The 15,179-nt window shown below is 43.0% G+C and overlaps 2 protein-coding genes across 2 annotated transcripts in view; both read left to right on the forward strand.

Moving 5' to 3' along the window:
* LOC138961390 (GLIPR1-like protein 1) overlaps positions 1-12,557 on the forward strand; it is a 13,096-nt gene extending 539 nt beyond the window's left edge. The window contains exons 2-8 of the mRNA XM_070333008.1: positions 2,893-3,042; positions 4,454-4,629; positions 7,128-7,254; positions 7,566-7,669; positions 9,642-9,751; positions 11,360-11,451; positions 11,934-12,557. Of these exons, the coding sequence (XP_070189109.1) occupies positions 2,913-3,042; positions 4,454-4,629; positions 7,128-7,254; positions 7,566-7,669; positions 9,642-9,751; positions 11,360-11,451; positions 11,934-12,040 (846 nt within the window). The 5' untranslated portion in view covers positions 2,893-2,912 and the 3' untranslated portion in view covers positions 12,041-12,557. The remainder of the gene's footprint in view (positions 1-2,892; positions 3,043-4,453; positions 4,630-7,127; positions 7,255-7,565; positions 7,670-9,641; positions 9,752-11,359; positions 11,452-11,933) is intronic.
* The window catches only part of LOC138961399 (uncharacterized), a 61,814-nt gene that overhangs the window by 38,702 nt on the left and 7,933 nt on the right, over positions 1-15,179 (forward strand). The window lies entirely within an intron of this gene.

The raw sequence follows: 15,179 nt of genomic DNA on the forward strand, positions 1-15,179 counted from the left end.
TGTGTGTGTGTGTGTGTATGTGTGTGTGTGTGTGTATGCTCTTGTCAAGCAGACTGCAAACACTTCATTCTTGCTTTTTAATACCAAAAGTGTCACGCTTTTGCCATCGGGAGTGGTTTGACTGGTTTTCAGGCTGCCTGATACTTGAAGAAGCAAAGTAGGCTACATGATATAATCCAAAAACGGAAGTCGCGATAACCGAGCTTTGAGCAATCAATAGACTTAATTGTGTGCGAGAAGTACTTATAACTACAATGTTTACGGAAGGCAGTAATTAATTAAAGCTTAAAAGTGCATCTCCTGTTTGATGACTCAATCTTACTCATCTTACGTGTGTCAGGTGTGTGTGTGTGTGTGTGTGTGTGTGTGTGTGTGTGTGTGTGTGTGTGTGTGTGTGGGAGGGGGGTCCACATTTCTTTTGGGAACAGATCGACGACGCGAAGCGTTTAGTTAAGGGCGCAACCCCCCCCCCCCCCCCCCCCCTCGAATCTTCTGGGAAACAAATTTAGATCAAAACAAGGAAAATCGACCGTTCTGGTTCAACCTGAGCCAACAAATTACCCAACTAACTTCCGAAACTGTCATTTAGAAGACAAAGGCCAGCACCTAGGGGGGAACCCCCGGACAATTTGGAAAACAAGTCGCGTAAGGCGAAAATACAACATTTAGTCAAGTAGCTGTCGAACTCACAGAATGAAACTGAACGCAATGCAATGTTTCAGCAAGACCGTAGCATCGTCAGTCCACCGCTCATGGCGAAGGCAGTGAAATTGACAAGAAGAGCGGGGTAGTAGTTGCGCTGAGAAGGATAGCACGCTTTTCTGTACCTCTCTTCGTTTTAACTTTCTGAGCGTGTTTTGAATCCAAACATATCATACCTATATGTTTTTGGAATCAGGAACCGACAAGGAATAAGATCTGATGAAAGTGTTTTTAAATTGATTTCGAAAAACAAATTGATAATAATTTCTATATATTTAATTTTCAGAGCTTGTTTTTAATCCAAATATAACATATGTATATGTTTTTGGAATCAGCAAATGATGGAGAATAAGATGAACGTAAATTTGGATCGTTTTAGAAAAAAATAATTTTTTTTACAATTTTCAGATTTTTAATGACCAAAGTCATTAATTAATTTTTAAGCCACCAAGCTGAAATGCAATACCGAAGTCCGGGCTTCGTCGAAGACTACTTGATCAAAATTTCAACCAATTTGGTTGAAAAATGAGAGCGTGACAGTGCCGCCTCAACTTTCACGAAAAGCGGGATATGACGTCATCAAAGACATTTATCAAAAAAAGGAAAATAACGTTCGGGGATATCATACCCAGGAACTCTCATGTCAAATGTCATAAAGATCGGTCCAGTAGTTTGGTCTGAATCGCTCTACACGCACGCACGCACACACGCACGCACACACGCACACACATACACCACGACCCTCGTCTCGATTCCCCCCTCTACGTTAAAATATTTAGTCAAAACTTGACTAAATATAAAAACAAGGACAATGGAGCTATCTGAGCCATCTTTTTTTCTTTTTTTTTCTCAAATTTATCTCTTTATTTTGTTTTTGTTTTTTAGGCTGGGAGGGGGGAGGGGGTTCCTGAAACCCTGGAAACCCCCCTTGAATCGCCCCTGCTGTGTGTGTATGTGTGTACGTGTACGTGTGCGTGTGTGTGTGAGTGTGTGGGTGTGTGTGTTTGTGTACACGGTGTGTATGTGTGTTTGGGTGTGTGCACGGTGTGTGTGTGTGTGTATGTGTGCACGGCGTGTGTGTGTGTGTATGTGTGTGTGTGTGTATGTGTGCACGGCGTGTGTGTGTGTGTATGTGTGTGTCACGGTGTGTATGTCACGGTGTGTGTGTGTGTCACAGTGTGTTTGAGGCCTACATGCGTGCGTCCGTGTCTTTGTGTGTGTGTGTGTGTGAGTGTGTGTTTGTGTACACGGTGTGTATGTGTGTGTGTGTGTGTGCGTGTGTGTGTCTGTGTCTGTGTGTGTGTCTGTGTGTCATGAATGTCTAGTTCGTCTTTTTGAGAGAAAGCAAAGGCTTTGAAGGAGGATGACACTCGAAACGTTTCTGTGTGTTCGAGTGGAGACTTTGCTGTGTCAAACGTGTCGTGTTTCTATAGAATAAAAACATGAAGTTTTACAGAGAAAGAAAAGGAAAGTGTGCCCTTTTGCAGAATGCAGTTTTGGGTGTCCCTAAAATCCACTTGTACACAGGGATGATGAAAGGGTGTGTACACGACATGTCTTGCCTATCAAGTTAAAATGATTCTAACCCTGTTTTAACTCTTCTGACAGCAACTATGAACAGGATATGGATAGATGTGTGCACATCTGCGTTAGTAATTTGGCTGTTGAGCAATTTACTTCTTGCTATAGTAGACCCCCCCCCCCCCCCCCCCTCAAAATTCCGAGAAAGTAGGTCTGAAAAAGAGGGAGTGTTAACAATCTGAGAAAATAGTGTGTGTGTGTGTGTGTGTGTGTGTGTGTGTGTGTGTGTGTGTGTGTGTGTGTGTGTGTGTGTGTGTGTGTGTGTGTGTGATATTGTGTGTGTGTGATAGTGTGTGTGTGTGTGTGTGTGTGTGTGTGCGTGCGTGTCTGTCTGTTTGTGTGTCTGTCTGTCCATTTGTTTACTTGTCTGCATTAGCGTCCCTATGTCTGTTCGTCTGCCTGTTCATTGCAATATATGTTCGTCTGTCTGTCCATCTGTCTGTAGGCCTATGTACGTGCATACCGGCAAGTCTGTTCGTCCATTCCTTTGTCTGTTTGTCCGTTAGTCTGTCTGAATTGGGCTTTTGGGTGTCTGCCTATCTGTCCGTATTTCAATATCTATTTCTATGGTGTTTTTTCACCTTTCTCTTTTCTGTCATTCCGTTTCAGATATGTGAGGACAAAACATCATGACAGGGGAAGTAACACAAACACTGCTGGTAGGAGCAGTTTTATGTCTCGTTGTCTCGGTGCAAATCTCGTCAGCATCCGACGAGACGGAACAGGATGACGCATCTCTAGTTGCTGTTTCCGTTTCAGGTATTCGAGGTCATAGTTTATTATACACCAGTTAACAGTTCCGCGGCCATTTTAGATCTCGCACATGCGCACTTCTTTAATCGCGAGCAGATTCGACCCATTTCCTTTTCCGGGTGATGCGCATATCGTTTTTCGGCATGTTTAATGTCTTTTTCCTTTTCCGGTTGATTTCACCGCATGCGCAGATCGTGTTATTCGCCCACGTTTCTACGCAAGGGACACTACTCCGGCGCACTACTCCACCCGTTGAAAGGGGGAAACATTTTCTTCAGTACAAGTAGTCTTTATGAATAATCAATTAACAAGAAGAACGTTGTAAATTCATTCAATGCAGGTAAAATAAGAAATATGTTTGACGAACTTGTTCTGTTCTTATTCACATGACAAAATATGTGAAGATCGAGAAATGTTATTAAAAAAACCGTGTTCCAGGCAACTCGCAAACAGATAACCGCTGTGTATTTCACCACAACCCAACGCAAAGGAAACATGACACACTACTATTTGGCATACCTTTTTGCATTCATTGAACTTTCCCCAATAAATTCGGCTCACATCAGTCGTACTAAAAGTTTGTCAAAACACGACACACAGACGATAACAAATGCCCACCTGAACTTGTGGTTCGCAACCACACACTAACGACCGTCGAGGCACGTAATGAATTTTGCAATCTTCCGACCACCATTTTTTAAGTCGGTTACTCCCATTACTGCAACCAATAACACAGCATGTTGACGCCATCGCTAATTTGGATGTAACGTGAGGTTTTTGTTATAACGTAGAGGAAAACACACCGTCCCGTTCAATTGCTTCCATCACGTTGAGCAGACGATGCAGCGGTTGCTCGTCGAAATTTCTCGTCCAACCAGAATCGCTTTGGGTATCACGTGAGTTTTCCATCTTTGTACCATGTAAGTGCCGAAACTGTTAACTGGTGTATTGGCTTTGTTTTTGGTTGGTTTTGTTTTTGCTTGCTCGATGGATGGCTTGTTTGTTGTTCAGATGATAGTTTGGTTGGTTTGTTTGTTGGTTGGATGATTAGTTAGTTAGTTAGTCAGTTAGTCAGTCAGTCAGTTAAGTCAGTCAGTCAGTTTGTTTGTTTTAATCCGTGGAAGAGCTGTTTATTCGTTTCTTTCTTTCTTCTTTTGTTATATCTGGCTGCTTGTTTGTTTCTTTTTAACCCAAATTTCTTGTTTGTAATTTCATGAGTGCAGTTCTTCCTATCAATGTTGCATAATAGCGATTTTAGTGGTCTTGATTCACGGATGCGTTTGTGAATGTATGTGCGCGCCTTAGCACGTTTCATTGTGTATTTGTTTTAACCTCGTTCGTCTTTGACCGAAACAGTCTACTGAATCATTCAGTCCTCTTGATTCTTGTGATTTATTTTTTTTATTTTTCCCCTAAGGCGTTCTTAAAGACCACAGCCAACACCTCACGCGCCGCTATGCAAATGAGCGCGTGCGACGGCAAGCACCAACCAATCGGGACAAGCTCGGCTTCAATGAAGAAGAGAAGAGAATTCTAGTGGAAAAACACAATGCTCTGCGGAGGCTGGAAGGATCGTCGGAAATGAAGTACATGGTAAGTGGTTGGTGTGTATGGGGTTTACCCTATCATAACTTGATTCTGTGTGAGTGTAATCTATTTGGTGGTGTCTTGTAGCTGGTCTTAATGTTGTTGTTGTTGTAGTTGTTGTTGTTGTTGTTGTTGTTGTTGTTGTTGTTGTTGTTGTTGTTGTTTTCGTCGTCGGTGCAAAGGTGTAAATCTGAAACAAGATACAAGTCTAGCCAGGCTAGAAAACACGGGCAGACAATATTTCTTTTATCCCGTTTTTGTTAGCCATCCTTGTAAAAGGCACAAACCTCCCGGCGTGTCAATCTTATTCTTCGTTCAAGAGCTCAAACTCCCACAGTATTCACGTGTATGACCGTTTTTACCCCGCCATTTAGGCAGCCATACGCCGCATTCAGAGGATCCCGTGTAAACGATTGTGCTCACCATCTCTGGCCAGGTTTTCACATGGGATAAGATCCTCCCTCCACTTGAACATATACCTATAATCAAAAGCCCGGGTGCTTACTGTGCAAAGAAGACATTTTTGGATTAATATGTTGTGTGTGTGTGTGGGTTTTTTTTTTTTTTTTTTTTTTTAATAAACACTGGTGTTCATCTGCCAAACCCATTGTGTCAATAAATTTCCCCTCTGCACAGAAAGCATCCAGAGTGCTGATGTTTGGTATGGATCCAAGTGGATAGATGGTTTTAGGATTATCCCATGTAAATCCATTATCCCATGTAAATCCATTATCCCATGTAAATCCATTATCCCATGTAAATCCATTATCCCATGTAAATCCATTATCCCATGTAAATCCATTATCCCATGTAAATCCATTATCCCATGTAAATCCATTATCCCATGTAAATCCATTATCCCATGTAAATAGCGCTAGATAATACATTAATAGGGAAATTCTCCAGATCAGGGTACCATTTTGTGACATGCATTCTCAGTCCTTTACATATTTATTATGTATATCAACGACAATTGGAATATGTTTTCTTTAGATTTGTCATTAATACTCAAGTTAGTTAATTATATAGACATTCAACAAAAAACATAGCAGACGTTTTTGTCTTCTCTTTTTCAAAATGTTTGTATTTAAAACCATGTCACATCCTCTGGTTTCCATGCTACGCGAGTGATGTATTTTCCAATGCTTGTAATGTACTAAACGTATACAAGCAACTTGTGCAATTATTTCCCCATTATTTCTCTGTAGGCCAAGGATCTATGTGGAACCAGTATTTATTAATAAAAATCAATTTGTATGGTTACAATGTCTCAGTCAAGTAAAGAAATACTACCCGCGTAACATGGTTTCCACTGGTACACAGCTCTGGAGAATAACCCAATAGGAAGGTTTCCGCCAGTTATCTCTCTGAGGTTTTGGGTGCGTGCCCCTTGCGGGGGCAAAAAACATCGAGGTCACAAGCAGGGTCAAGGGGAAGGTCGGCTGGGCGGACAGGAGTATGACGGCTTACTGGTGCCAAAACCTGGTGTTACCCATTATCACGTGATAATTACTAATTAACGCTGTCAGTTACTGTTTTCATCTGTTAGTTACTAATTTTCACGGGAAAATTACTAATTTTTAGTTTCGGCACTATCAATCCGTCAGGAAGTGAGCCAAAACTAAAAAGTAGTGATTAACAGGTGAAAGTTAGTAATTTTTCCAGAAAAATAGTAATTTTCCAGGGAAAATTAGTAATTAACACTGAAAATGGTAATTATCAAGGGAAAATTGCTAATTTTCCCTTGATAATTACAATTATGAGGTTTTGGCACTAGCAAGCCGTCATACAGGAGACTACAATAGGAAGGTTTCCGCCAGTTATCTCTCTTTGAGGTTTTGGGTGCTTAGAGAGTACCGTACCCCTTGCGGGGGCAAAAAACATCGAGGTCACAAGCAGGGTCAAGGGGAAGGTCGCTTGGCGGACAGGAGACTATTAACGTTTTATTATTATTAACTATAGACTTAAGCTTGCATCTTGATTCAGTTTTGCCAACGACTTATTTGCAACTTTTCCCTGACAAGATCTGAGACGGCAAATCGAATCGTTGAAGTAAGAACTGTGTTTTTGATAACCGGATGTTGTGTTCCAATGTCAGTTTTGGGACGATGATCTGGAGGCCTTGGCTCAGGCCTGGGCAGCAAACTGTGTCTCTGATAACTAGGTTATGTGTTCCAATGTCAGATTTGGGACGATGATCTTGCGGCCTTGGCAACAAACTGTGTCTCTGATAACTAGATTCTGTGTTTCAATGTCAGTTTTGGGACGATGATCCGGAGACCTTGGCTCAGGCCTGGGCAGCAAACTGTGTCTCTGATAACTAGGTTATGTGTTCCAATGTCAGATTTGGGACGATGATCTGGAGACCTTGGCAACAAACTGTGTCTCTGATAACTAGATTCTGTGTTTCAATGTCTGTTTTGGGACGATGATCTTGAGGCCTTGGCTCAGGTCTGGGCAGCAAACTGTGTCTCTGATAACTAGATTTGTTGTTTAAATGTCAGTTTTGGGACGATGATCTGGAGGCCTTGGCTCAAGACTGGGCAGCAAACTGTGTCTTCAGTCACCGACCGGACAGAAAGAACATAGGCAGTTTCTCTTATGCTGGGGAGAACCTCTACGCCGGCACAGGTACAGAGGCGTCGCTTTTGGTAACGGTGTCGGGTTGGTTGATTGCGTGTAGGTTGATTTATTGCTTGGCGAATGTGTGGGTGGGTTGGGGGGGGTTGGGGCGGGGTGGAGGGGTAGTGGTTGGTCAGTGTGTGTGTGTGTGTGGGAGGGGGGGTTAAACCCCAGTTGGATTGGTCACGGGTTTAGTGTTCTGCATAATAAGCATCATATATTACAGTGATAGATAAAGAAAATTCAGGTTCATTAACTTGTCACTGCTTATTGATTTTATTTCTATCTTTGATAAAAACGACACTCGTGTGTTTGAACAGGTGGTTATGATCCGGACAACGTGGTGCAGTTGTGGTACGATGAAAAGAAGTACTACAACTTCAACACAAAGGCATGTAGCCACGTGTGCGGGCACTACACTCAGGTAAACTAACTACACAGTCTGACTCCTGGTTTTTACACCCCCGGTAAAGGGGTGTGTATAGGTTTCGCTCGATGTGTTTGTTTGTTTGTTTGTTTGTGTTCGCATATAGATCTCAAGAATGAACGGACCGATCGTCACCAAACTTGGTGAACAGGTTCTATACATTCCTGAGACGGTCCTTACAAAAATTGGGACCAGTCAAACACACGGTTAGGGAGTTATTGGTGGATTAAGATTCTACAAGGACTTATAGAGGCACATATTAATGGTCAAAGGCAAATAACCTTCTCAGTTGGTGGCAGTGAGAATGAGTGTTTTTCCTACCTCGGAGGAATTTCTTGTTCTCTACAGAGTTTGTTTGTTTGTTTGCTTGTTTGTTTGCTTGTTTGTTTGCTTAACGCCCAGCCGACCACGAAGGGCCATATCAGGGCGGTGCTGCTTTGACATATAACGTGCGCCACACACAAGACAAAAGTCGCAGCACAGGCTTCATGTCTCACCCAGTCACATTATTCTGACACCGGACCAACCAGTCCTAGCACTAACCCCATAATGCCAGACGCCAGGTGGAGCAGCCACTAGATTGCCAATTTTAAAGTCTTAGGTATGACCCGGCCGGGATTCGAACCCACGACCTCCCGATCAAGGGGCGGACGCCTTACCACTAGGCCACCGTGATCGGTCTCTACAGAGTGCTGATAGAGATATGAAATATATATACAGTTGAACCTCCTTTGTAAGACCTCGCAAAATCTGAGAAAACAAGAAATTCCTCCGAGGTAGGAAAAACACCCCCGTTGGTCAAAGGGAAATAACCATTCTCACTGCACCCATTCTCACTGCCACCAACTGAGAAGGTTATTTCCCTTTGACCATTAATATGTTTCTCTATAAGTCCTTGTAGAATCTTAATCCACCAATAACTCCCTAACCGTGTGTTTGACTGGTCCCAATTTTTGTAAGGACCGTCTCAGGAATGTATAGAACCTGTTCACCAAGTTTGGTGACGATCGGTCCGTTCATTCTTGAGATCTATATGCGAACACAAACACACAAACACATCGAGCGAAACCTATACATACCCCTATACCGGGGGTGTAATAATGTCCACTTAAAAGACCGCTGGGTTGAAGATCAGTGAACGTAACGCTTTGTTTTGTCATAAATATAATTCCAATAACATACCTTTCTTTTGTTTTGATTCTGAATTTTGGAACGTTGACAGTCTATTTATTTTTGGATTACTTACCTGTAGCAAAAATACTTCTTTTTTACATTTAGTCAAGTTTTTTTTTTAAAGTTTTTTTTTACATAGAGTTTACCCGTTTACACGAGAAGGACTGTGCCATTCTTCTTCTGCGTTCGTGGGCTGAAACTCCCACGTACACTCGTGTTTTTTGCACGAGTGGAATTTTACGTGTATGACCGTTTTTTACCCCGCCATTTAGGCAGCCATACGCCGTTTTCGGAGGAAGCATGCTGGGTATTTTCGTGTTTCTATAACCCACCGAACTCTGACATGGATTACAGGACCTTTTTAGTGCGCACTTGGTCTTGTGCTTGCGTGTACACACGGGGGTGTTCGGACACCGAGGAGAGTCTGCACACAAAGTTGACTCTGAGAAATAAATCTCTCGCCGAACGTGGGGACGAACTCATGCTGACAGCGACCAACTGGATACAAATCCAGCGCGCTACCGACTGAGCTACATCCCCGCCCCGGACTGTGCCATTAAAACGGTGCATGTATTTAACAATAACAATAACAACACTTTATTGTCCATTAAGCTATCACATACAAATGGAAAAGGTTCTTTGACACACCCAGCCTGCCTGTAAACGATTATAACGAACATTTCATAAGAACTATTAGGACATTCACTGATAGGACAACAACACATGTATATAACATAGGTTCACATAATTATATAAATACAAGCATACTTTTCATATTATTCCTTTGTTTCCACAGGTAGTGTGGGCCTCCTCGTATGCAGTGGGCTGCGGTGTGGCCTACTGTCCAGTGCTGAAAAAAGTCAGCTTTGGCCAAGGCTGGCATGTCGCCTGTAACTACGGACCGGGGTGAGTGAATAGACTGGTCAGTGAGTTAGGACACTGGTCAACACAAGGTTGAATATCTGTGTTCGTTGGTATGGTCCATTGATGTGTGAAAGGTGGAGGAGTAGGGATGATGGTCTACTGTCCAGTGCTGAGGAATGTCAACTATGGCCGAGGCTGGCATGTCGCCTGCAACTACTGACTGACCGGGGTGAGTGAATAGACTGGTCAGTGGGTTAGGACACTGGTCAACACAAGGTTGGACATGTGTTCAGTTGTATGGTCCATCGATGTGTGTTAGGGGGAGGGGTGGGGGATGATCGCCTACTGTCCAGTGCTGAGGAATGTCAACTGTGGCCGAGGCTGGCATGTACCCTGCAAGTATAATTATAGGGCCCTGGGTGAGTGGATGGGCTGATCAGTCAGTTAGGACACTGGTCAACACAAGGTTGGATGTCTGTGTTCGTTGGTATGGTCCATTGATGTGTGAAAGGTGGAGAGGGGTGGGGGATGATGGGGATGGGTGGCATCGTTATGGGAGCTGGTGGGTACCTGGGGGGGGGGGGGGGGAGAAGATGGGATGTTTGGGGAAGGGTGCGGGGTGGGCAGGGAGAGTAGATGGATGCCAGGTATGTGTTAGTGTGTGTGTGTGTGTGTGTGCGTGTGTGTGTGTGTGTGTGTGTGTGTGCGTGCGTGCGTGCGTGCGTGCGTGTCTGTGTGTGTGAGTGTGTGTATGTGTGTGCGTGTGTGTGTATGGATGTCAGTTTAGTTAATAATAAAAGGCTACACGATGCGGCGCTCTCATCGTCTTTAGGGGCAAATTACACCTGCGCAGAGTCTTCTTCTTCTTCTTCTTCTTCTGCGTTCGTGGGCTGAAACTCCCACGTACACTCGTGTTTTTTGCACGAGTGGAATTTTACGTGTATGACCGTTTTTACCCCGCCATTAAGGCAGCCATACGCCGCTTTCGGAGGAAGCATGCTGGATATTTTCGTGTTTCTATAACCCACCGAACTCTGACATGGATTACAGGATCTTTTCCGTGCGCACTTGGTCTTGTGCTTGCGTGTGCACACGAAGGGGGATAAGCCACTAGCAGGTCTGCACATAAGTTGACCTGGGAGATCGGAAAAATCTCCACACTTAACCCACCAGGCGGCCGCGACCGGGATTCGAACCCTCGACCTTCCGATTAAGAGGCCGACGTCTTACCACCCCGCCACAGCGCCCGTCTGCGCAGAGTCAACGGCACAGACAACGCAATGCATATTATTGAGGTAATTCTTTTTTTTTTCCCCAAGCCCGCTACACGTTGCGTGAAAAGAAAACAGGCCAAGTACTCGTCATAATCCCCAGCGCAGCATGCAGCGCCGCTGACTCTGCGCAGGTGTAATTAGCCCCTTAGCAAGCGCTCCCGTTAGATTGAACATAGAACTTGCAGCCTACGAACGCAGAAGAAAAAGACAGAGCGAATCCAGTAAGCCCCCCATTATTCTAATGGCTGCTTAAAGAGGGCAAAGAACTGTGATACAAGTTCCTGTGGTGGTGCTATCAAGGTTCTTGTAAAGGGGAGGTAACAAAGATAAAAGCGGCGTCGCGTATTTTTAATCAAATGTCTTTTGTCTGTTGCAGAGGGAATTATGTCGGACAAAGACCGTACAAGAAAGGAGACGCTTGTTCACAGTGCGATGACGACGCCATCTTCTGCGTGGATGGACTCTGTTGTAAGTGTGTGTGTTTGTGTGTGTGTGTGTGTGTGTGTGTCATTTGTGTTTGTGTGTGTGTGTGTGTGTGTGTGTGTGTCTGTGTCTGTGAGTGTGTGTCTGTGTGTGTGTGTGTGTGTGTGTGTGTGTGTGTGTGCGTGTGTGTGTGTGCGTTGGTGTGTGTGTGTGTGTGTGTGTGTGTATGTGTTTATGTGTATGTGTGTGTGTGTATATGTGTGTGTGTATGTGTGTGTGTGTGTGTGTGTGTGTGTGTGTGTGTGTGTGTGTGTGTGTGTGTTCAAGGACAGATTGTAAGAAAAGGCCTAGCCTACGATCTTTATCCTTGTGAAATAAAGTTCACTTCAGTTTAGTTAAGTTCACTTCAGTTCAGGTCGGTCGATCTGTCTGTCTGTCTGTCTGTCTGTCTGTCTGTCTGTGTTTTCCAAGCTCAAATATTCACAAAAGATGTCCCTCATCTGTTGTCACTTTTCTCATCCTTTCAGCCAAATACCCGGTGATTGAGACAGACAGCGGGTCGTCACGTGATCATCCAGTCTTCAGTTTGATTGGCTCTTTGCTCATATGTGGCTTGTGGTTTTGCTCATGGTGATATGTATTAGCCCAAAACTTAAAACTTCACATTAAGGGTTGCCTAAACCTTGGTACTAAGCACTGAGCGTCTAACGTAGACTTTTTCACAGACTGGTAAGACCTTGTCTTGTAGGCAGCCTTTCGAGTTATAAAAACAATTTTAATTTGGCTCAGGCTTTTCACCTTTATGTCATAACTGATTCAAACAATACAAAATGTAAATTTGGCTCATGTTTTTCACCTTGATGGTCTTAATTGATTCAAACAATAGGCTACTAGTCAGCAACGTTAAGCCAGAAAAAAACAAGTCGCGAAAGGCGAAATTACTACATTTAGTCAAGCTGTTGAAATCACAATCAAAAAACAAGAAAGGTAGGTTGTTGGAACGTTTATTATTGACAAAACAATACATTCACAAAAACTTGACTAAATGTTAAAAGGAAAAAGAAAGAGAGAGAAAGGATAAAAAAGAGAGAAGGAAAAAATCCCGAAATGATAGATGAATAACCCGGTGACGTAATCTGGCCTGAGAGAAGTCCTGTTACTCCGTGACAATTGGCTTGCCTGCAATACGATCAAAACACCTTCACGCTTGCAACAATAAAGAAAGGACGGAACTCCCATGGCGAATACAAAGGACGAAACCCGAATGAAAGAGACATAGACATAGACATATATAGAACATAGACAATACTTCATGGCTTGCTGTGTCGTACCATATTTGCACACATGTTTTGTTGTTGTAAATATTAAACTGCGAGCGAAAGCGAGCTGTTCACTATTTGAAAAAGCAACGAGTGTAAATCTGGTATGACACAGCAAACCATGTAGTATTCTGTTTATCCTACATACTGTACTTACGTGTATTTTACTGAAAATGTCCTGCAGTCTAGGCAGCTAAATTGAAGACGCTTGTTTTGGAACCTCGATCTCTTCTAAAGCCTCGTGCAATCTATTACGTCAAAGCAAAGAAACGTCACTCTGAAAGTGTGGCGTGACGTGTTAGTTCTAAAGATTCCTCGAGGGTAATTAGCGAGCGCAAGTTTTGTTTCTATAATGACGTACGTTTGTCTCGGTTGACTTTGGCATCACCATAAGCAGTGAAAAAACAGGTCCCTGCCAGACTTGCTTGACATGACTCATTTACATGATATACACACGTGTGATTTGAACGATTATTATCTCACGGGTGTCTCTCTTACGTATGTAGGATAAACTTTATTATCTCAATTACGAGAAACTCGGGTGTGGTGTATCACAATAAACAACATAAAACGTAAGAACATAAATAAAATATCGAGGCGCAAATAGTCAGCTCATAATAATTAAGGTTAGGATCATAATATCAAAACTAATCTCTGTGAGAGGGAGGGACGATTGAACACAAAGTGGTCTCTTTTAATTTTTGTTATAAAAAATGTCAGTGACAGCAAACTCCAGCTACCTCTTTAAATGACTATATACGTTATTTGCGTGTTTGACCAAAATATGACATTTTACACAGATCGAGACAGTCATTGTTCTCCGAGACCGCGCTAGCGGTCGAGGTGAACAATGACTGTCGAGATCTGTGTAAAATGTCATATTTTGGTCAAACACGCAAATAACATTTATGTATCGATCGAATTCCTTTCAGGTACTATGACTTTGTTGTTGTTTTGACGATTGAACGAGCACACACACACACATGCAATCAAACACATAAGCTTCATATTTGGGCGTTTCAGGTTGACCGAAACTTCAAAGGAACTACAAAACACACGTCATGTACTGACTTTGTTGTTGTTTTGACATTGAACAGCACACACACATGCAATCAAACACATGACGTGTGTTTTGTAGTTCCTTTAAAGTTTCGGTCAACCTGAAACGCCCAATTATAAAGTTTTGTAGGCCTCTGACGTCACATGACTCAAAGAAGGGAAATCCAATGTCCAATCGATACATAACTGCTTGTTTGCGGTTTTGTCGTATAGTATGGCAAATGAATGTCTAAATAGTACTGACTCCAAATGTTGGCAACCCTGTTACTGGTTTACTTACTGACAATTTGATTGGCGAACTAACCGGTTGACTGAGTGAGTGAATGAGTGAGTGAGTGGCAGACTAAGTTGGTAACAATGAAATTGACTGACTGACTGACTGACTTGCCGACTGACTGAAAGACATGTGATTGACTCACCAACCAACCAACTGACTGAACGAGTGGCTACATTTCTGACTGACTGAAAGGCCAACTAGCCGAATGAAAGAATGGATGAATGAATTAACGAAATATTCTATCCTGGGCTCCCAACGGACGCTCAGTCTAGAGGGTCCCTGGACCCCAAACATGTATATTGTTAGGGGTCCTTAGGCCCTTCAGGGGAACTTTAGAGGGTCAGAAGATAAGGAGGTTCATATTGACTTTCCTCGCCGACACACAACGCCTGGAGCGCTCATGTCAAAGTAATGTCGACTTTAGAAACTCTCTGAGACTTTTAAAAAAAAATTCGTTATGAACATATAGGTTAGATTAACTCCGTAAATTTGGGTCCGTTCAGATCTGAAAGGACATTTTCTGAAAACCGTACCAACGGTACGCGAGATTACGGATACGAAATGCGTCCCGGTGTAACACGAAATTTTTACTCCACGAAAAATTTACTCCGGAGTAAATATTTCGTACGAAATTCTTACTCCGAGTACACTTTTCGTACGAGAAAAGAACTCCCCAAGGCACGAAAAAATTACTCCCTCCACGAATTTTTTACTCCCCATTTTTTGTTACTTCCAGTAAAAATCTCGTACGCAAAAATGGGATGCAGGCGAAGGGATAATGCCAATAAGTGATCTCGCGCACACGAATGTCGCGCTACCCTCCTTCCACCCCTTCCACCACCAAGACTAACAGGGGACAAGGGAGTAAAAATTTCGTACACCTGGGTTGGGATGTTAATTGCTCGTGTTGGGGTGAAGTAATTTATTCGTTATTTATTCGTCAGGGGAGTAACATTTTTGTACGAAATGTTTACTCGGAACTCACCTGTCTTGGGGAGTAATTTTCTCGTGCAATGGGGGAGTGCTTTTTTCGTAAAGGGAGTAACTTTTTCGTACGAAATGTTTACTCCGGAGTAAAAAATCTCGTGGGAGTAATTTTCTCGTGTTACACCGGGACC

This window comes from Littorina saxatilis, linkage group LG1, assembly GCF_037325665.1.
Source record: "Littorina saxatilis isolate snail1 linkage group LG1, US_GU_Lsax_2.0, whole genome shotgun sequence".
In the NCBI taxonomy this organism is placed as follows: Eukaryota; Metazoa; Mollusca; class Gastropoda; order Littorinimorpha; family Littorinidae; genus Littorina; species Littorina saxatilis.